General features: G+C 44.2%; 3 protein-coding genes across 4 annotated transcripts; 1 reads left to right on the top strand and 2 right to left on the bottom strand.

Annotated features, from left to right (window-relative positions):
- Positions 1-2482: 2482 nt before the first annotated feature.
- dgke (diacylglycerol kinase, epsilon) lies at positions 2483-7855 on the bottom strand. Its single transcript, XM_070925292.1, has 11 exons — positions 7404-7855; positions 6998-7157; positions 6749-6868; positions 6468-6611; positions 6218-6375; positions 5417-5465; positions 5206-5319; positions 4975-5046; positions 4454-4581; positions 4199-4310; positions 2483-2737 (listed from the first exon to the last, which is right to left on the bottom strand). The coding sequence occupies exons 1-11, from the start codon at positions 7853-7855 to the stop codon at positions 2516-2518; spliced, it is 1731 nt and encodes a 576-aa protein (XP_070781393.1). The 3' UTR covers positions 2483-2515.
- A 2854-nt stretch (positions 7856-10709) lies between these two features.
- On the top strand, positions 10710-14662 carry c2h17orf67 (chromosome 2 C17orf67 homolog). 2 transcript variants are annotated; one of them, XM_070925473.1, is made up of 4 exons: positions 10710-10818; positions 11951-12051; positions 13502-13623; positions 14474-14662. In XM_070925473.1, the coding sequence occupies exons 1-3, from the start codon at positions 10764-10766 to the stop codon at positions 13616-13618; spliced, it is 273 nt and encodes a 90-aa protein (XP_070781574.1). In that variant the 5' UTR covers positions 10710-10763; the 3' UTR covers positions 13619-13623; positions 14474-14662. The 2 variants fall into 2 exon arrangements, with proteins under 2 accessions (XP_070781574.1, XP_070781584.1); XM_070925483.1 differs by having other exon boundaries at positions 13502-13635.
- A 1330-nt stretch (positions 14663-15992) lies between these two features.
- On the bottom strand, positions 15993-19477 carry cbx8b (chromobox homolog 8b). Its single transcript, XM_070919130.1, has 5 exons — positions 19330-19477; positions 19151-19194; positions 18817-18882; positions 18608-18674; positions 15993-17652 (listed from the first exon to the last, which is right to left on the bottom strand). Exons 1-5 carry the CDS (start codon positions 19396-19398, stop codon positions 16777-16779), a joined length of 1122 nt encoding a protein of 373 aa, XP_070775231.1. The 5' UTR covers positions 19399-19477; the 3' UTR covers positions 15993-16776.
- Between the last annotated feature and the right edge of the window lie 1056 nt (positions 19478-20533).

The raw sequence follows: 20533 nt of genomic DNA, 5'->3' as shown, positions 1-20533 counted from the left end.
TAGCCACGCCAGCAACCCTGTGAGGTGTAATAGTCATTGCACGGCAGGAAACAAAATTAGTTGGAGACCACTTTGAACTTTAAATCCAGACCACTAGTGGGGGGAAAAAGAAATTGATGGTGGCGCAAAAAAAGAAATTATTAAGCAAATCAAAAGGGTCATCCTCTGTGTTTTCGGACATAGGCTCAACTTTCAGCAGATTCTGATCTGATGAGAGTTGCATAATAACTCCACAACACTATTTATGAGTGCAGCTTTAACATCTGTATTTAGCTCCAACTCTGATTTAAGATGCTAGCATGTTAGCATGTGCGTACAGTAGGGATGTATTATGCTAATATTTAGCATGTTAGCATGCTAGCTAGCATTAGTATTAAACTGCAGCTAAAGGTTGAGAGAACTTGTGTCAGTAGTTTTAGAACGATGATCAAGTGTTTGACCAGCACAGTTCTGACCTGTTGGCGGAGTGCAATAAATACTCAGGATCAACAAAACCATTAGGATTCATTCTTTGGGGACCATCAATAGCTGTACCAAATCACAATTCCTCAAACAGTTATCAAGGTATTTCACTCTAAAACAGTGTTTTGAACTAGCGCCATGCTGCCAGCGTGGCTAAGAACCTGCCAATAAACCCCTGTTACATTTAAGCAAATTCAGTGTAACACAACACACACAACTCTGGTAAACATGGATGATAAGGTAAAAGATCAAACGGGTGTCCTTGAGCAAGAAGACATTCACTTAACAAATAGAGGGTGATGAAACCATGAGGCTTGGTTACCTGCCGAGTAGGTGCATATTCCAAAAGCATAGGCATCACGCGGCTAAAACCTGATCCCTGTTCAGCCTTATGAGCAGCAAGTTGGCTCCGGGTTCCTAAGAAAGCATAAACTAACATTCAACAGACTTTTCTGATATGGCTATGAGTGACAGGCAACCATTCTGCAATAAACAGGACCACCCCAAACGTCGGCTGATTGACAGACAGAAACACAAATGACCTCTTGTACACATGTAGAGTACAGGAAAGATGCAACTAAGAAAACTCAACAGTTAGATCAATGTTACCTGAACATTACACAGAAAAGTACATGCAAGTAACTCTGATGGTAACATTTAACTGTCGAGGTTTGAGAAGACCAACTCTACTTCACCTGACCTCAGAAAATACTTTAGTCTGCCACCTTGTGGTGACTATTTGGTAAAACACAAATGATGAAATGCAAGAGGACTAACCTACTTGGAAAAACATAAAGTAACAACGTGGAACAGCTTAATCTCATCAGCAGTTATCACTATCGGCATCAACATTATGGTTTCATGTATGTCCTATGTCCTAAGCAGTGTAAGGTATTTATCAGTGTAAGTGCCAAAACAGTGCAGCACAAAACATGTAAACAGGAGGAGCGATGTAAAGACGAGGAAAAACAAACAGGTTTTATGCGTCGGCAAAAGTATTCCTCTGAACAACAGTTACTTGGCAGTACTTTCAAAATAAACCACAATAAACACGTTAGATCGTTTCCCGTAGCCCTTACAGGAAAGATAAACAGTTTGAAGACTGTATCTTGGTACAACCTAAATGTTTTGAGTTACGTGTGACAGTGAGCCATGAAGTAAACAAACCAACATCAATGTCCAGTGATTGACAACACATTGCAGTTGTAACAGAGCCCTTGCTCCACCGAGCTTTAGAGACCTTTTGGCCTACACACACACACACACACACACACACACACACACACACACACACACACACACACACACACACACACACACACACACACACACACACACACACACACACACACACACACACACTTCAAAGCCTTATCTTAGGTGACAAATGCAGGAGACACTTAAAAACTATCAACATTGTGATGAGGAGCCTGAAAGGGGACAGATATTCTAGTCTACTAGCTGTTTGTGCTCTTTCTGGAATAAAAAATGACTAATGGGCAATAAAGCTTTGCATGTGCCTTCAGGCAAACCTCCACTTCAAATTTGTTGTGACAGTACTGACTTTCCTGTTTTACTACTTCATCACCTGCTGTTGATTTAGAGATAGCTTTGTGGGGGTTTGGTCAATTGAACCCAGGAAACTTAAAATGGCTCACTGATAGCTGCAGGGCTGCACTGCAGGTAAATACAGTATAATAAATACAGTATAGTCGACTATAGATATCTATGGCACAAGGGATCAGTGCAAATAAACAGCAATCTTTCACCATAACATTCACCTCCTCCTGACTGTCCCACCTGTGGAGAAGGAACCGCCTGTGCTCTGGGTTACAATACGTTTGGAGTGTGGAGATGAAAGACCGAACTAACTCTTCTAACCCCTGTGAGCTCTCTGAAAAGAAATGAAATGATTACACAGGAAAATTAAAAACATCTGTTCTCATCAACACCAATCGGGGAAAAAGTGTATTCAAAGATCTTAGAGGATCTAAGATGAGGGATTAATAGAAACTGGGCTGCAGTATGAAGACCATGTGATGTTTGGAGCGGGTCATGCACGAGCGGAGGCCAGCCCCGGGGGCCTGGGCGAGTCGTGAGGGGTGGGGCTCTCCGTCTCGGAGGCGCTGGATTCGTCGTCGTCATCGTCCGTCTGCTCTGCGCTGTGGTACAGCATGAGGGCCTGGGTCTTATGGGTGATGGTGATGGTGCAGGGACCCTGGGCCCACGGCTCGCCGTCCACCTGCATGGGCATCTTGGAGCTCTTAAGAACCAGCTGGAGGGGGAAAGATTAACACCCGACACTTGAATAGGAGATAGTGTATACTGAGCAGAAGATTTACATGGTGCTCATTGATTATTTTAATTTGGTGACAGACGATCACAACTCTGTAGCTGTGGCTACATCTTTTACCTCCTGCTACAGGTTGCTGCTATCCACCTGAACTTCTCTCCTCATGTCGTATTTTAAATTGCTTTAAAGCCTAACATTGAGGGATGGTTAACACATTCCCTTTTATACTCTCTAAATCTCTTTACAGTGTCCTCTAAAGGTGCCAGTATACTTCTTCATGCTTCATGCTCGTCTTTCCGACTTCGGTCTTCGGTACTGTCCAGCCGCCATTAGCTAGACGAGAAAAGCTCTGAGGTGATAAAAATACAGATATTGCCTATCATTGCTCACAGCAATAAACTTCACAAGCAGCCCTGAGTTTCGCCTCTCAGGCTACAGGCTGCCCTGACCATCTGAGTGGTAAAACCTGTTGGGGCTGAAGGTAGCCAGACAGGAAGCTCTGCAGACACTTGTCAGTGCTAAAAAAAAAAAAATATATATATATATATATATATATATATATATATATATATATAAATAAATGCACCCTCTGCAATTATTAGGGAAGAACTATTACATTTTTGTTATGATTTACATGTTACATGTTTAGTTATATAAATTATAAAAAGACACCTAAAACAATCAAAGGTAAGGCAGTACAGGACAGGTGCTCAGGACAGGTGCTCTTGATACGACAATTCATTTTTGGTTCAGGAAGCAATTATATTATTATTTACTGTTGGTTTCTGTCAATGAGTACATAACTTGTACATAACAATGTAAGGTATTCAAATTACAGTAAAATTAGTTCCTCCATCTTTTTCCTTGTTGTGCTTCCTGTGGTTGTCGTGGTCACACTCGGGCGACAGCGGCAAACACCCATGGAGGTGCACAACAGTGGCAACTATCTTCTCTCTCCTTGCCACTGCCATGTTTACACTGAAAATAATGGAGGTGGCAGCGGTTCACTGTTTGAAAACACTTGTCAGTCTCTGTAAGGCTAAATTTCTACTCTTTTTTTTTTTTTTTGATCTTGAAACACATCATAAGTTCATCATCAGTCGCTGTTTTTTAGTGTTCTCAGTAAGTGGTTAATGGTGGATTTTCTCCTGAAGGGTTTAAGATCCATGTGTGAAGAACAGAATGAGGCGCGGTGAAAACAAGCAAAGGATATGAGCACATGCAGGAGGCGAGCAGCATATGCTCAATCGGATCAGTTAAAATTAGATTCTCAAGCGCTCTGAGGAGGCAAATGGCAGTGAAAACTAAATTACCTCATTGTCTGTCTCCATACCCACTTACTGTGGTAAACAGGAAGTGCTGTGGCGGAGCCACGTTCGTGTGTGTGTGTGTGTGTGTGTGTGTGTGTGTGTGTGTGTGTGTGTGTGTGTATTATTGCCTCACCCTGACAGTGTGGGCCTGTCCCAGCCGTACAGGATTGGCCAGCTTGACCTGGATCTGAGCACAGTGGAAGGAGCCAAACACGCCCACCACCTCCAGCAGACCATCATCCAGCCTGCAGGGCGAGACAGGAAACAACACTGCTGCTCACTGTCAGTTGCCATGGTAACCCGGAGACCTTGCTGGCTAAAAACTGCTTAATTGATGCTCACAGCAATAATTGTCTCTAACTGTCCCATATGCTGGTGCGGGTCTTACCGTGTGGGTGGGCAGGGTTCATCCCCCATACCCTCCCAGAGTCTGCAGCCTCCACCCCAGTAGCCAATGTTACAAACGATGATGCCCTCCAGACTGGGCAGAGCCACCCTCTCTCCATCCAACTCCAGCTGTGGTAGGAACACACACACACACACACACACACACACACACACAGTCAGTCAGTCAGTTTCAGTCTTTCCTGCTCTGCCCTGGCAATATTCACACACAGTAGTTTGTAAACTAATATTTCAACTTGGTCACACAATGTCAGATGTAAATGGACACTTTGACAAACAAAGCTAATTTATCCTCTGCATTGTCCAACATGCTTGTAAACTGTTGAGGGATTATCAGTGAATGTCCGTTCTAGAAACTCAAGCTAAAATGCAGAAATAGTCCAGAAAAATGATAACAATTTTCAGCCAAGAATATCTCAAAGAAAACATCGGTTTGTTTCTCTTTATGAACTACACAAGACAGAATTAACATGAAGCTTCGTCACGTGAACGAGGCTACTGTACCTCAATCCTCTTATCCAGATCTTTACATTCCTGCACTAAACAGTCTTTGGTGCCATACAGGAAATAAACAGCCTGGGGAACAGAGAAGAAGGCATTAATACGAAGCTGTCTGACAATGAGCAAACATACAGCCAGCATACCCAGAGGCAAAGGGTTTGTATTCATATTCAAATTCAGTAAACATTTACACATGACTTATGTATTCAAATGACGCGGTTCAAACTCCCTGACCTTGTTGATGATGCGGCTGGAGAAGAAGGAGGGCGTCTTCTCGCGGTGTGTGTGGAAGTTGAGCGCCATCAGCGCATCAGGCCCCACAGAGAAGTAGTTGTTCATGGACAGAACCTGCGGAGAACAGGTTGTGAACAACAACAACATGTCGGCAAGTAAAGATAAGGCTGCATCTGGATAAGAAGAATTCAAAACTAGAGATCAAACTCACCTTTGGTTTACGAAAGTAGAGGCCTTTTGAAGCCACCTGCACTTTCCACCTGAAAATGATGATGCAGGTAATTAGCAGGAACAAAAGAAACACTAACAAGGTGATAACTGGGATTTTAGAAATACAGAGGTCACAAGTCCAAGACTGCCAAAATGTAATGTTTCTGCCTCAGAAAACTGTGACCAAACAGCAAAATGTGTGTATTGTAAATTGTATTCATTCAGTTAGCAGTTCAGATATATGTTCTATAAATTCTATTTCGCTAGGTCTAAAAAGTCTTCTCCATACTGACATGAATACAGTTCTGGTGGAGAAATACAGAATTCTGTATTTCATTATTTTTTTGTTGGCTTAAATGTAGTACATTTTAAATATACTGATATACGAGTCTGAAAGTACTGGAACCAGCTGGTAAAGTATCCACAATGTCTACGTTTAAATTGTTGAACTTCCCACTAGTCCGTAAAACACCCAAATTCCCAGAAGAAAAAGCTCGGGAAATATGACCTTAGTGTCCTGAATGTTAGCGACGACACTAAACACAAAGTAGATCAACCCACCTAAACAAATTCTAGGTATCCACACATGCCTTCAACTTGAATTTCAGATATTTTGAGACCTTTTAAAGCCAGCAGATTCATCACAAAAACACAAGCAGCTGGCATATCATATATCATCATATCATATTCTAGACTGAACATTACATAAAGAACACATTTGTAAGACTAATAAAACAGAGAATTTATCAGCTGATGAAATGATTTCATTCTGTGTTGTTCCCAAAGACAAAGACTGACCCACCTGTCCATTTTGACCACCTCGGCGTCAACAACGTTACGGAGAACCTGTTCCACAGGGATCTCTCCAGCATACCCGGCTCCCCAGCCCAAAGTGTTGGAAAGGTCATTTCCCGTCCCCAGGGGCAGGATGGTCACCCTCGGCATAAACTGGTCTTGGCCCTGACACAGGACGAAAGAGGCAATGCCATAATGCAACACTTAAAAAAAGATAAGAAAATGTCCTAAAGATCCTTCTCATAGTCCCATCTCACCTTCAGCTTCATTGTATCGATGGCATCCAGCACCCAGCCCACTGTGCCGTCACCCCCACACACCAGCACCCGGACACTGCTGGGGGGCAGCAGGGTGCACAGTTGGAGGGCCTTGGAGGGAGTCAGCTCAGACAGGTCAAACACCTGGAGGAAAGAAGAGCGAGAAGACGGGTTTAAAGTCCTGACTCATCCTCAGACTTTTAAACACAGGATGGCAACTGTTGAGAGTTGAAGGGTGACTTATTCTAACTGAGACAAAGTCAGAGAGGCTCCAGTCTGACCTGCACAGGATTCAGAAGGGTGCGAAATTCTCCCAGCAGAGCCTCCCCCATGTTGTTACCACTCCGTGTGTTGGCCAAGACCAGCACTGGGGTCCAGCCACTGCCAAAGGAAGACGCCAGCTACAGAAACACACGCACACAACACCAACATTACTCAAACAGCTCTGGGACACATAAAACCCACAGTATGAGTCCACTGTGCACTGTGACCCCCCCCCACAAACATCTCAGTAGTTGTATCCTCAGCACCTTGCTGTACTCGTCGGGGTGCCTGCGGCGGAGCTTGTTGACAAGGTACAGGTAGTGAGGAGGGATGATGAGGCTGTGGAACTCGCCCAGGTCACACTGGTCTGCATCCGCCAGGCTGTCCATGCAGTCATCGTGCACTGTGGCCTGACACCACACACACCTGACGGAGGGACGGGGGGACACAAAGCTGTTAGAAAAGTCACACCCTCTTTACTAGCTGCTGGTCTGCCTCTGACACTGACCTCTGACCTGTGAAGCTGTCATGATTAGGATTTGAGTCGTTTATCTGACAGTATGAGATTACACCAGTGCCCTGCCATCCCAGAGAGCAGCAGCAGCAGCAGCATAGGTCTACACACTAAAGTGGGTCTCTCACACACGCGGCTGCACCTGTGGCACCACCTACCTGAAGTCGCAGAGCTTCGGCTGGGTCCCACACTGCTGTTTGCACACTGCACAGTAGCTGGCGAGGGGGACATTTCCGCGGACCCAGCGGTGCTCCATGGCTCCGCCGGGGCTCGAGGGGGCCATGATCTCCTTGCACTGTAGGCTCCGGTCGGCCCGGCGCAGGCACTGCTCGTCGGCGCACACGCCGCAGCAGTCGCAGAAAGCCCCTTGGAGGATGTGCTGGGAGCAGACGCAGCAGTAGGTGGGCTTGTTGAACAGGTCCGTGTAGTGCCAGCCGTGCTTGCTCTTGCGAAAGAAATCCTTCATGTGCGTTTTCCGCTTGGAGCGCTGGGCGCTGCACCACAGTGTGATGATGACCGGGACGACGACGGCCAGGGAGGTCCAGAACAGGAGCGTCCACTCCTCCCGGGAGCCGCAGTCGTCCTGCACCTCGTCCCCCTCCTTGTACATCGCCGCTGGGCGGTAGCGCGAGCGGTGGGTGATGCTAACGAGCGGAAACCAGTAAAGAGAGGATCTACGTAAACAACACGGGGTGCAGACAGGGCGCGCGCCACGTTTTCCCTGCGACACTCATGTTCACGGACACCGGCCCGACGCTGCCACCGATTTCAGCTTAAATCTGAACATTTTCCCGTGGAACGAGCTATGAACAAGAAGACGGCGGTGTGACGTTGAACCAATGAGCTACCTCGCTTCCTTAGCATCATCAGAGAGCGTTGACATGGCAAGAGAAGTCAGTTCACCGACGGGGAAAACACGCATGCGCACGACTGAGAACGCGAGTGCATACAGCTCGCTGCGGAAGAGGTATTCAGGTCCTTGTAATCGTTTCACTAAAAAAAACTATTTTAATATTTTTAGAAGTATTGGCAACAAAATATATCAAAAGTATGTATTAAGAATTTCCCCTGTCAGTGGTGGAAGAAGTATTCAGACCTTTTACTTCAGTAAAAGTACCAATAGAACAATGTAAAAATACCCGATTACAAGTTTCAAAATAAAACCACGTATTACTACTCCATATACTTAATGTATGGAAAGTAAAAGTACTCGTTCTGCAGAAAAATGTCCCTGTGACTGATATGTTATTATATGTGACAGAAATAGATTTGACTTCTAATTCTGATGCATCGGTGTGTAAGCAGCATTTTACTTTTCGCTAATCTTTGCTTTTTGTGAAATTTTCGAAATTTACTTTGACCTCTTTAGGCCTCAAATTATTATTTAAATTCTAACATCTGACAAATTTAGAGAGGAAATGTCTGCTTGGTTGACTGCTCACAATTCATAGACATCTGAAATGTGTCAAGGGGCTCGAGTGGATACTGCTTCTCTCAAGGGGTTTTGTATTGTATTCAATAAGCTTATCTATAATATGTTTTTAATGTAAAATCAGAATTTGAAAAGTGACTACAGCCGTCAGATAGATGCAGTGGTGTAAAAAGTACAATATTTCCCTCTGAAATGTAGTAAAGTAGAAGTTTTAAAAGGCTTAAAATACTCCAGTAAAGTACAAGTACGTCCGAATTGTACTTAAATACCTACAGTACTTGGTTACTCTCCACCAGTGGCCGAGTGCATTTAATGAACATGGCCGTCACACTTGCTGGTGACAAATGTTTTGCAGATAAGCTTTTATGTGTTTTTATGTGGCCCCAACACATCGACATCATTTAAAACAACTCTCTCTGGACCAAACGTGAGACACCTCAGCGAACACGGAGAGTAACAGACCATCTCACTTTTTCTATCGTCTCTGATTCTGTGTTCCTGACGCGCAGACTGCTGCTCCACAGCACGCATGCGCCTTGCGTTGCATGGTGAGCTCATAGCGTGTTAGGTAATCACATCAGGGGGACAAAAGCTTTCTATGCCCCAGGAATTAATCAAAGTAACATTATCATAAAGTGCGCGCGGAGCTGGAGTCACGGGGGGGGGGGGGGGGGGCAGCAAGAAGCGGAAACGGAAACAATGACGGACCATGACGTCTTTCCTCAGACGTCACTGGCAGTGCTCCAATCCAGCATTGAAATAAAGAAATAAAACATGAAAACAGTGTAGGGCGATACTCAGGCACGTACGTGATTAAACACTAACAAATAAATGAATGTTTCAAATGAAAATAAACGTTGTGGTATTTTAAAATGAGATAAAAACCTTTAGGAGCATTGTTCAGGTGGCTGTGACAGCAGGGACTTGCTGTCATGTGTTCACTTCATAAATAGGAACCATGGCCATAGTCTGGGGGGCCAGGGGCAAAAAGTCCCCATGAATTCCTGTTCAGCCAGTACTCCTGTCCTGAAATAATACTTCATTTGTGTTAGTTTGTTGTAATTGTATTACACACAACTTTATTTTACATGTACACCATGCGAGTGTCATATTAGCTAAAATAATAAAGCTCTTAAAACTACATTTTCACACCAGGTCCCTCTACAACACATGGTCACATTAATATATAATATATATAATATAACAGGACCCGCCTTGGTAGATGTTGTAGCAGTTAATGAAATTACCAAAAACAACTGGCCTGCAGTGAACCTGGGGCTTTTTGGGGCCACTCGTAGTCTGCGGCCCCGGGACAGTTACCTGCCTCGCCTGGTTAGGAAGACCTCATTGAGATAATGTGAGATAAGATGAGCCCCAGAGGGGAGATGCAGATGTTGCAGCAGCACAAGGACAGAAATAAGTACAGAGAAATAGAGAAAAGTTAAAAAGAAAAAAAGAAAAAAAAGAAAATAAGAAGTGTATATGAAACAAAAATAAGAATAGAAATGAAGATAGAAACTATACAAAAGCAATTAAACTCAAAATGACAAGGCAAGCAGTGTACATACAGTACCCACGGCCAGTGATGTACTTAAACTAATAGTGCAGTACTGTCTCTAAAGTAGTAAAGTAAACAGTGTACACCAGAATAGTATATAATCTGTTAAGTAATTGTACTTAGTGTTTGGTTATGGTTAAAACCCGCCTCAAAAGCATCCCTCATGCCGAAATGACTTTGTTTGCATCGCCATCTAGTGGACAGCCTCCTCCTTGCCTCTATTGACATATCTTACTGTAGGTGCTTTTAATAGTTCTGCCACAGTAATCTGGAAACTTTAGCAGTGCAATATGAGGAAATGTAGATTATATTTCCATGTAGATAAATGTGTCATCAGAAATGGCTATTTCTGTTAAATATGTCCTCAGTAACGTGAGCAGGTATGTGACAGTTTGTGGGTGACGTGCAGGAGGAGGAGGAGGAGGAGGAGGAGGAGGAGGAGGAGAAGAATTTCCCCCCTTCACCCCCTCTGGACTCTGGTCAGGACCTCAGAGCAGAGAAGACTCAGACAGGAAAAAGGTGAAGAAGATGAAGAAGCTGGTGGTGATTCTGCTCTGCCTGGTCCTGCTGACCGTCTGCACAGGTAGGAAACTCTCTGAGGAGAGCAGAGAGGATTTACAGCAGCCAGTAAGTCAGTGGATCCAGGTCGGATAAGTCAGACAAGGACATAACAGAATAATGATGATCTCTTTTAGTTTTGCATAAATTTAGTGCATCTTTCTTTTGTTGCATGACCATATTTAGAAATGGGAAATGGTGTTTCATCATTATTTAGGCTGTATATTACAGTACCAGTACATTTTACAGCCTTTGCATTCTCATGTACAACCAGAGTGCATTTTTGCTTTGAACACAGGATTGCACAAATCTTCACAATTGCTCATTTTTCTGAAAACAGGTTCTTAATGAGATAGTTGGAGTGAGTGTGTGTGAGAGTGTTTTGCCACGTCGCTGTGAGGGCCGAGGGCCCAGGCCTCAGCAGCAGCAGCTCTGGCCTTGTGTTGACAGAGCTGGGTTCATTCACAGCACCTCCCTGTGGCAGGAGAGGAAGAAGAGAGCCAGCCTGGCTGCCTGCTGGGGTCACGTGCTGCATGGGCCCGACTCCCTGGGGAGTGAGGAGGATGAATGGGCACTTTGTTACCTTCCACCAAATACCCTCCCAATACAGGCCTGGGTTAGAGAGAGGGAGGCAGAGAGCTCCCGATCTGCTGAGGCCAGTGTGTGTGTGTGTGTGTGTGTGTGTGTGTGAGCAGCTCCCTTGGGCCTTGCGTTGGGGAATAAACAACCTCACATGCACTAACTAAACAGATTGGTTCAGCCACAGCTCACCAGCAGCAGATAGTGGTGAGAGGTTTATTCATGGGTCTTGAACGCAGCTTTCAGGGAGAGGAATGTTTTCCTGATTAGCCAATACCCAGCCAGCAAGCAAACAGCTGTTGTGTTGATAGAGAAAAACAAAATAACTCGGGCAGAGGTGAAACCCAGAGCAGACAGTCTTAGTTCCTGAGTGTCTTGTAGAGAGGAAGTAAAAAGAGAGCAAACTCCTAACACACTCACAACTGCAAGACCAGAACAACGTGACAATCAATACATCGGCTTTATTGAGTCTTTTCTTTCCCAGCGCCAGCAGATTACTTGGATGTGTGCATCTCGAGACACAAGAGTAAACATTTGATGTCTTTGCAGTGGAACTCTTATCTTCCTCTCTCCCTCAGATGCCAACCCTATCATCAAAGAGAGCTTCGCTAAGCAGCTGCTCCGCAGCAAGAGGCAGGAGCGGCCAATGAAGGCCGGCCACCCTGATGAGCCAATGAGGGTAAGGTTCATCCAGAGCAAAGAGCACACATACCTGACCTGACTATTGACTATTGACCCTACAGAGTTCTACAGCTTTGTGGGTAACACTTTATTTGAACCCAATCAGCATTTATAAGCACTATATAAACATGTATTATAACACACTGTAATGGAGCTATAAGCAATTATAAAGACATTAAAGTGCTCACACTTCCTCTTATGAAGCATCCATTACTGCTATATTAACCGTTAATGGTAATGGTAACACTAAACATTCACACAAGGAGTTATAAAGCAGTTATTAAGTGTTTATACACATGTAGACTGTACTGTATCACTTTATGTCATTAAGCATTCATTAATGGTCCATAAGGGATGCTTCATATGGGGATTACAGTTGTTTACAAACACTTAAAAACAAACACCTTAGATCTGCTTATAAACGTTTTATAAACCATTTATTAAGTGTTTATATTTTGCTAATAAATTCTAAATAGAAGGGTTGAAATAAGGTGCTCCATCAGTGTGTACAAAATATTCATTTACACACAACGCCAGTTTCTTTTAAAAACACATCATTTCATAATCTTATTATTCATTCATTGGCTTTTTTGAAAATGTTTTCTTTAAGTGTCAGTTACAGTTGACATGCAAACTGAAAACATCAATAAAATATCAAGTCAACTAAGGGTCAAGCAATATGACAAAACAAAAATCATAATGCCAAACAAAAAATTCATAAATAAACACAAATATTACCAAAAAAATAAACACAGAAAGTGTTCAGAGGTCTTGCGCAGAAACGTTCTATGATAACTTCATTAATAATTGAACTTCTAATGTGAAATCAGTTAGAAGTCTATCATGTACCACAGTCAGTTTCTGTCGGAGTACATTTACACTTAATAATGCCATCCGGACATCACTCCCTATCTTGTCATCGAGAATATAGAAAATGTTTACCCTGAAATTTCAGAAGGCCTTTCAAAGTATTAGAAGATATGAACAGATACATTACAAATGTGTCTTTATACGACCACAATCTGAATCGCTTTATATCATTTTGCAGAGTGAGGCATCTCCCTTCAGCCTTCATCTCTGTTGCTGTGTAGTTATTGTGACCTGAGGAACATCTAGTATCTATAAATCCATCTCTCTCCACGCGCTGTGAAGGCATCCATTCGTCATTGCACAAGTCCTAGCATGTTTCCCTCTGTTTGGCCATACTCATCTTTGTAATTTCACTTTGTGCTGCCATGTGCTGTTTATTGTGCTGCTGTGTTGTAATGCAAAAACCATTCGAAGCAGAAGAATCAGTGGTTCTGAGTCAGTGCTGTGGCTCAGTGATTCCCCTCTGAAACATTCAGTTTCATTTGTGCAAATGAGGTTAGCAAACAAGATCTACATTCACGTTGTTTCATTCATCTGTCAGCAACCTTATTCACCTTATTACCCCCCCCTCGCTCCAGGAGCATATGCTCCACATGCAGGCGCTGGATCAGAGGGCCCAGGAGACCAACCTGGAGAACTGGCTGAACCCCCACTGCTACCCTCGCTGCGACAGGAACTACGGATACCCCGTCTGATGATGGTGATGACAGAGGTCACCGTGCACGCCATGCATGAATGCAACGCCGTGCATGAATGCAATATAATCATCCATTTTAGACAAGACACTTTCCACACTTGCACAAACATTTGGGAGACGACAGATTTCTAAATTCAGAGCTCAAGTCATGTTTTCACAAGGACACACAAGCAAGTCCAGCTTCAAGGAGTAAAGTCATATCATTCATATGCCACTGAGTCTCTGAGTCTCTGAGTCTCTTTAGTCCCTGATGATGATGATGATGATGATGTTAGCCCTTTTCTCTTCATTCATATTGAATGACTTATATTTATAGGTTGGTAATTAATCACTGCTGTTGTGTTATTTCTCGTCCTGTTTTCTTCTCAGACTGGCTTAAAATCACCAGACGTCTGCAGACAATAGTGCAGTTACGCCTATTCAAAACGTTGGGGGTGCTTTTTAATACAGCCACATCAGCTCTGTTAACATTTGAATGTCACCAAAAAAAAACACAACGCTGACTCCACATTTCTTTCTGTTTACATCAGAAAGCAAAGTGACGCCCTGGGGGTTGTTTCAAAACCTAGCCAAAACACACTGAATTTGAATATTAGCTTTGGAAATATTACTCAGTCATGCCTTATTGTACAGTATTAAAGAATTCAAGAGGATATAGAATCAAATACCCCCCTGATAAATACTCACCTCACATTGGTCTCATGAGACCACCCCGCTCTGTCTCACATGTCCTGTCTGTCTTGTCTGTTCCCACCAGGTCCGAATGATGCTGAAATGTGCTGCATGTTTAACATCATCGCCTCTCAGACTCACACTTGACTCTGACTGAAACTTTACTTTTCTCTCTTCACAGTAAAAGACCAGAAGGGACCACATGGACTCCACAGTGGCAACAATGAAAACTCTGGAAAGATAAAAAGATGGAAGGACTCTCTCTCTCTCTCTCTCTCCTTGTGACCATGTGAACACTGCTGAATAAATGGTCGTGCATATAGTCGAACTGTATTACAGGCAGCTGTGTAGTTTACTGTTGTCAGTAGTTCCCCCCCCCCCCCCCCCCCCCACACACACATTTATTTCCTTAATTGTGTATCATGTATCATCACAGAGTGAAATGTATTAATAGCAAATACAATCACAAATAAATCTATATGCATGGTAACAATGGTTATTATTATTATTATTATTATTATTATATGAGAGGGGGTGCTGTGAGGCTGAAGGCTGCAGACCTTAACTTTCAGTCCACTCTTGTGTGTATTACCCTCGCGGGGAGCCAGGACCAGGAGCCTATATGGATCCTGGTTTTTAGTTGGTGACAGGAGGGCTTTACGGATCGGATCTGAGTGCCGTCATGCGTTTAGTTACCGGTTTGAACTCTTTTGCACTTCTTGACAGAGTTACCTTTTGGAGGAGACCCGGATCAGGTAGGCCTGCTACAGGGTTCAAGCTCAGTAAACATTTGATTTCGGCGAAGTCACGTTGAGCCTCGGCGCGTGCCTGGGCGTTGGCAGGTAGTCCCCCGCGCGGAGGGATGGACCTCGTGTGTCCTGGAGAAACAGGGCAGCGTCGCGGCGAGAAGTAGGTCCATCAGGAGAAACAGGCCTGTTCATAGAAGAACCGGATTTTAAAAAAAAAATTAGCTTGTTTAAACCCTGAAACATGTATTGAAATATATTTAAAAGCCCATCTGCAAACCAGCGTACAGCGACATGCTATTGGTTCGTGCTGTATATTGTCCTCATAGAAATACAAATTAGATCAATAAATGAAACTGCCGCTTATTCGGATGGATAGAAACTGAATAAAACAACTGAATAGAATACGGCAGTTGGGGCCTGTTAGAATTGATAGCTTCATTTTCTTTTTGTCATTTATTAAAATGACGTGGCCTGTAAAAAGCCTTGGGATAAACGACGCACAGGCCTACGTTAATATTAAATACTCAGTTTGCAAATATTTCACAGATTCAAGTCCATGGCCTACGGACTGCTGTGTTTAGGAGGAGCGGAGGTGGATGTGGGCCTTCTATTGGCTAAATTAGGTTACGTGTTTCCGTCCAGGCCTGAGGCCTTTAACTCCTGTCGTCAGAACACAAGGGCCTCTTTATTTAGCTCGTAGGAATTTAAAATAACGCATTTCCTCATATTTTGCCGATGACCTATAACAGAAATCAAGGCCATTAAAACACGTGAGGAACGTGAGAAAACAACCCATAATATTCAGCCGGGTAATTGCGTGACAGCTTTCGATAAAATGCATGATTTCATTCATGTGTTCAGGCGTTTCCTTCAAAGATGGTTTAGGCGGGTGAAGGCCGACAGTAATGAAAAGTGGCTGCTCAACAGGACAGACAGTTAAACACAACGAAATGACAAGATTCCAAGGATTTATTGAAAAGCGTCTAAAAAGCAATTTGACACCAACTCTGTAATTATATTATTACATTAAAGCTTCATGAAGGTTTTCTATGAAAATGTAAAATATACTATGTTAATGGAAAAATGTAGTTAAATGCACATTGGGGGAAACTCCTCGAGTGTCCGTGTTGTATTTATTAATTCATCTTACAATTAGAAATGTTAGAGACACCACACACTCCGAGACTTACTCGGTCTTTGACCACAACACAAACTGAATATTTCTTAATACTTTTCAATTCAAAGTGCTTGAGTACATTTTTAAATATTAACCCTATTGAATTGAACAGGGTTTATTCAGTCTAATCGGGTCAAATTATAGAGAAATATTCCATCCACAGACTGAATATAATATCTAAGCCTCGCCTCACTTCTCACAATTTGCATGAGCTCAGGCTGGAGGATATGAGAGTGCAAAAAATACATTCTCGTTAGTTACAGTTGCAAAATAGTAAAAATTCACAAGCTCTGTACAGAAAGTAGCCAACCGCTGCAAAGAAAACAACTCTTTCATGTTTAACCAATGCAAGTTGTGAAATGGACTTCATTTGATTTGGTCGACACATTAAACAGACGTCCAACTTTATAATATATACACATATGCACATTATGTAATTTGCTTTTATACATTACATACAAAACTGCTTAATAAACACACTATGTCCTATAAACGTCAGAATGATCCTGATGCAAGTCAGGGAAAACAAAGCGTGGTGTAAAGAAACCAGTCAGGCAATCATCTTTTGTCTTTGAAGAAGCCTTTAGAAGTGCTGCTCTCCTTGATGGTGACGGTCAGGAAGTTGGTGGTCACGTCTGTCACCAGGACCTTCTCCGCATTGCCGAGAGAGGGCCTCCACGTCACCTCACCCAAGTCGTCGTCGAGCCTGGTCGGGGACGGCCTGTCCAAGAAGTACGGCCTTTCCATCTGTGGGAGCTCAGTGGGGCGACTCAGACTCGGGCCCATTTTGGACTGGTGCTTGAAGTGTGGAGGCGCCAGGTAGCTGGAGCTGTCCTTAGTCCTGTGTGTGTCCATGTCTGTCCTGTGTGGAGGCAGGCTGCGGTCTGAGTAGAGCTGCTTGTAGGAGCCTCCTCCGCCGGAGATTCCCCGGATGTGGGCGTGGTGATGGTGGTGGTGGTGGTGGTGATGGTGGTATTTGTGACTGTGGCCGTGGTTCTCTGGATGTCTGTGGGACACTTTGACCAGCCTCATGTCTTCAACCCCCTGGAGCTTAGCCAGTTTGTGAGGGCTGTGGCTCACCTGCTCCTCTGCTCTCCTCTTGTGGGGCTCAGAGACAGCGGGGCTGCAGCTGATGTCCTTGAAGCGGGGCTTTGGCTTCGGGCCTCTTTTTTTGGGTAGGTGGATGAGTCCGTCTGGACTGGTTTGCTGAAGGGAATGGTGCTGGTGCTCACAGGTATTCAGTTCTGGCGGTCGGACGCGTACGCTTTCTCCCCGGTTGACAGTACTGGGTGGGAAGATGGTGGGGACAACGGCCCTCAGGCCCTCCCTGGCCCTGGGGGTGACAACCGGCTCTGGGGTTGGGTAGGTGATGTGCATCCCTCGGACTGCCTCACTCCTGAACTCATAGGACTTGGCTTTAACTTTAGCCTGAGCCTATTAGATGATAAGAAAATGAGAGGGAAATCATCAGTCAAAATTATCCCAATAAACCACTATTTGGTTCTGTGTATTACATCTTAGTCGACTTAACAGGCTTTTTCTACGCAGGCATTTGGACTTCAGCCATGAGGCAGCATACACAATAGCAGGACCCTGAAGCTAAATGGAATTCAGACATAATTCATTCTATTACTCACACCTTTTCCTACTGTGACATGTCAAAATGTCCTCTGTGAAAAAGGCCTGACTGATTGTATAAATGGCTGCAATGGGCACAGCTATTACACTCAGCTATCGGCCAATTTATAAATGTGAAAAATGAGTGGCATGGACAACTCCAACATTCCTGTCAGGCCGCTGTATTTATTAGTGAAATCCCACCACCCTATTTTTAACGACAGCCCTGTCGACGGAGATTCTGGTGTTTAGCTGCAGATAAACTGTCGGTCATTAAGCACATTTTCACGGTTCGTTGTCCTCAAGTCAAGGCAATGATGCTTCACCAACACACAGGGCAGTAACATTTTAACATCGGAATTAAATTCCGGATTTGGCGATAAAAAACGGATTTTACAAAAAAATAAAAATAAAAATAAAAAAATGACGGATTTTATAATAGCTTCTAAACAAGATCAGGCTGTTTGTTAAAAGGCATAGCCATTAGCTAATACACGAGCTGAATACACGCCCATTAATCGATTCACCATTTTGAATATGCATAATTAGCATTATTAAGGAGCCTCACGAATTCAGGTGAAATGCAGTGAAGCCGAGGTGCTTTTAGTAGGCCTAAACAGCTGACACAACCAGAAGGCATATATATATATATATGCTATATGATATAGCCTACACAATGTTGTTATGTGCAAACATGCATGAGAATTCAACGTGATGCCGTGAGCATGCATTTCATTTACAAAACACAACTAAACAACACTGCTAAATTTACCTTGAGCAGAAAGGTCTTGGGTTTTGGTCCTCTCTTTTTGGGCCCATAGAGCTCCCTTTCACGCTCCCTGCGAAGAAACACACAGTGACAGTGGCAGCCGTTTCAAGTGTCACTCGAGCAACGTGCACCGAGGACACCGTATATTTGTTGGACGTGTTAACGTTCACTGGCTCAGCCCGTATATAAAAAGGCCAGCCCAGACATCTTACCTCTGCTCGAAAGCGGCGAACAGGCGGGAGTCCAAAATATTCTCCTCTGGTTCCCAAGTGCTGTATCTGGACATTAAAACATTAAGTTAGACAGGGGGAGCGAGCGCCCGACACACACACACACACACACACACACACACACACACACACACACACATTATTTAGATGGCCATAGCGTTAGCCTGCGAGCTAAGATCTCCATCGTGCTATGCACTTCAGTTTTAATCCCGGTTGTCTCGCTAGCTTTGGCGTGCTAACGACAGCCACAGCGGTAACGCAGACACCACAGCCGCGGGCTGAAAACATGCAAGAGACACGGTGTAGCAGGACTTACTTGGGGGACCAGCCCTTCCATTTCACAAGGTATTCAATCCGACCCTGCATGCCATCAGAAACAAACAGAAATTACTTCATTAGCTTGCAGGGCAAAAGAAGCTAGTATTAAGAGTGCGGTGTTGGTGCATTATATTCAACGCTCTGAGAGAAAAGGGGCACGTTACATCTCACGCCTACCTTCCTTATCCGCCGTTTGATGATAGACTCGGCGGCGAACACCCTCTCCCCGACGGCAGACAGCTCCATGTTTACTCCAGTGCTACCTACCGTTAGCTTGGTGGACGCTAACGTTAGCAGAGCAGATATTTTCTCTCCAGTCCCAGCCACTCTGAATTCCCGACAGACCATAATACCCCCGAACAGAATGGACGTCAGCGCAATTTTTTTTACAGCGTTGCTAAGGAACCGCAGTCGGTGGAACCTCTAGAAGAGTACCCATTGGTCCAGCCGTTGCTACGTGCTCTGGTTGCTAAGTGAGGGGAGGAGCGTGCGCCTGTGTGAATTCTTTCGGTGAGGAGGGAGGGAGGAGGGAGGAGGTTGGCTTTTTTTTTTCCCCGCGCGGCGAGTGAATCATTTCGCGCAAGTTATGCGAGATGTTCAAAATGCACGTGCTATCAAAAGTAGCTTAGTAATGTGCACGCGACAGTGTCGTCAAGCAAATGGAGAAACCAGGAAATAACCGCGCTGTTTGATTCGTGCCACAGCGCGAGAAACGGTAGACATGAGACATCCCTCATGTTCGTTTAGTCTATCCAGCGACGTATCTATCAGCTAATGCGGGAAAGCCGCCCGGCAGAGGTTATTATAGTCCTGTTAGTCCACCAGCACACACAAACTGTCTGCGTTACAGACGGAGCGCCTGCCCGCATTCACTTGGTTCGCCCTCGCTGTCTCGGGCCGAGCACAGGAGATCGGTGCGCTGCCGGGCAAAAAATGATGGGCTGCTTGGTCTCACATGATTTCATCTGAACTCCCCGTGCAGGTTAATTTTGAGGGCAAAGTTTTAAGACACGCGTGTCGAATTTGTTGCCAATAGTTACTAATGGCGCTTCGTAGATTGAACCATCTCCGCATTGGGCTGCACATTTAAATCAAAGAGCTGTCATCCACATCCAGCAGAGAGGTGGCTTAATTGAGAGTTCGACTTAAAAAAAGAAAGAAAAAACAAAAAAAACAACCTTTCAGTCGGGTGAGATGACAGTGACGCGGTATTATTTATACAAGACGTTTAGTGACTGTGATTTATGAAATGTTGGGGGAACGAAGCTGTTCGTCAGGGCCCAGATCAAACAAGAAAAGCTCCGCATGTAGGACAGCTCTTCATATTTATCTGCGTCCCGGCAAGGGTCCCGACGATGTTAGCTGTCAAAGCGGGGTTTCG

This window comes from Enoplosus armatus, chromosome 2, assembly GCF_043641665.1.
Source record: "Enoplosus armatus isolate fEnoArm2 chromosome 2, fEnoArm2.hap1, whole genome shotgun sequence".
Lineage (NCBI taxonomy): Eukaryota > Metazoa > Chordata > Actinopteri > Centrarchiformes > Enoplosidae > Enoplosus > Enoplosus armatus.
This window is presented reverse-complemented; position numbering and strand designations above follow the sequence as displayed.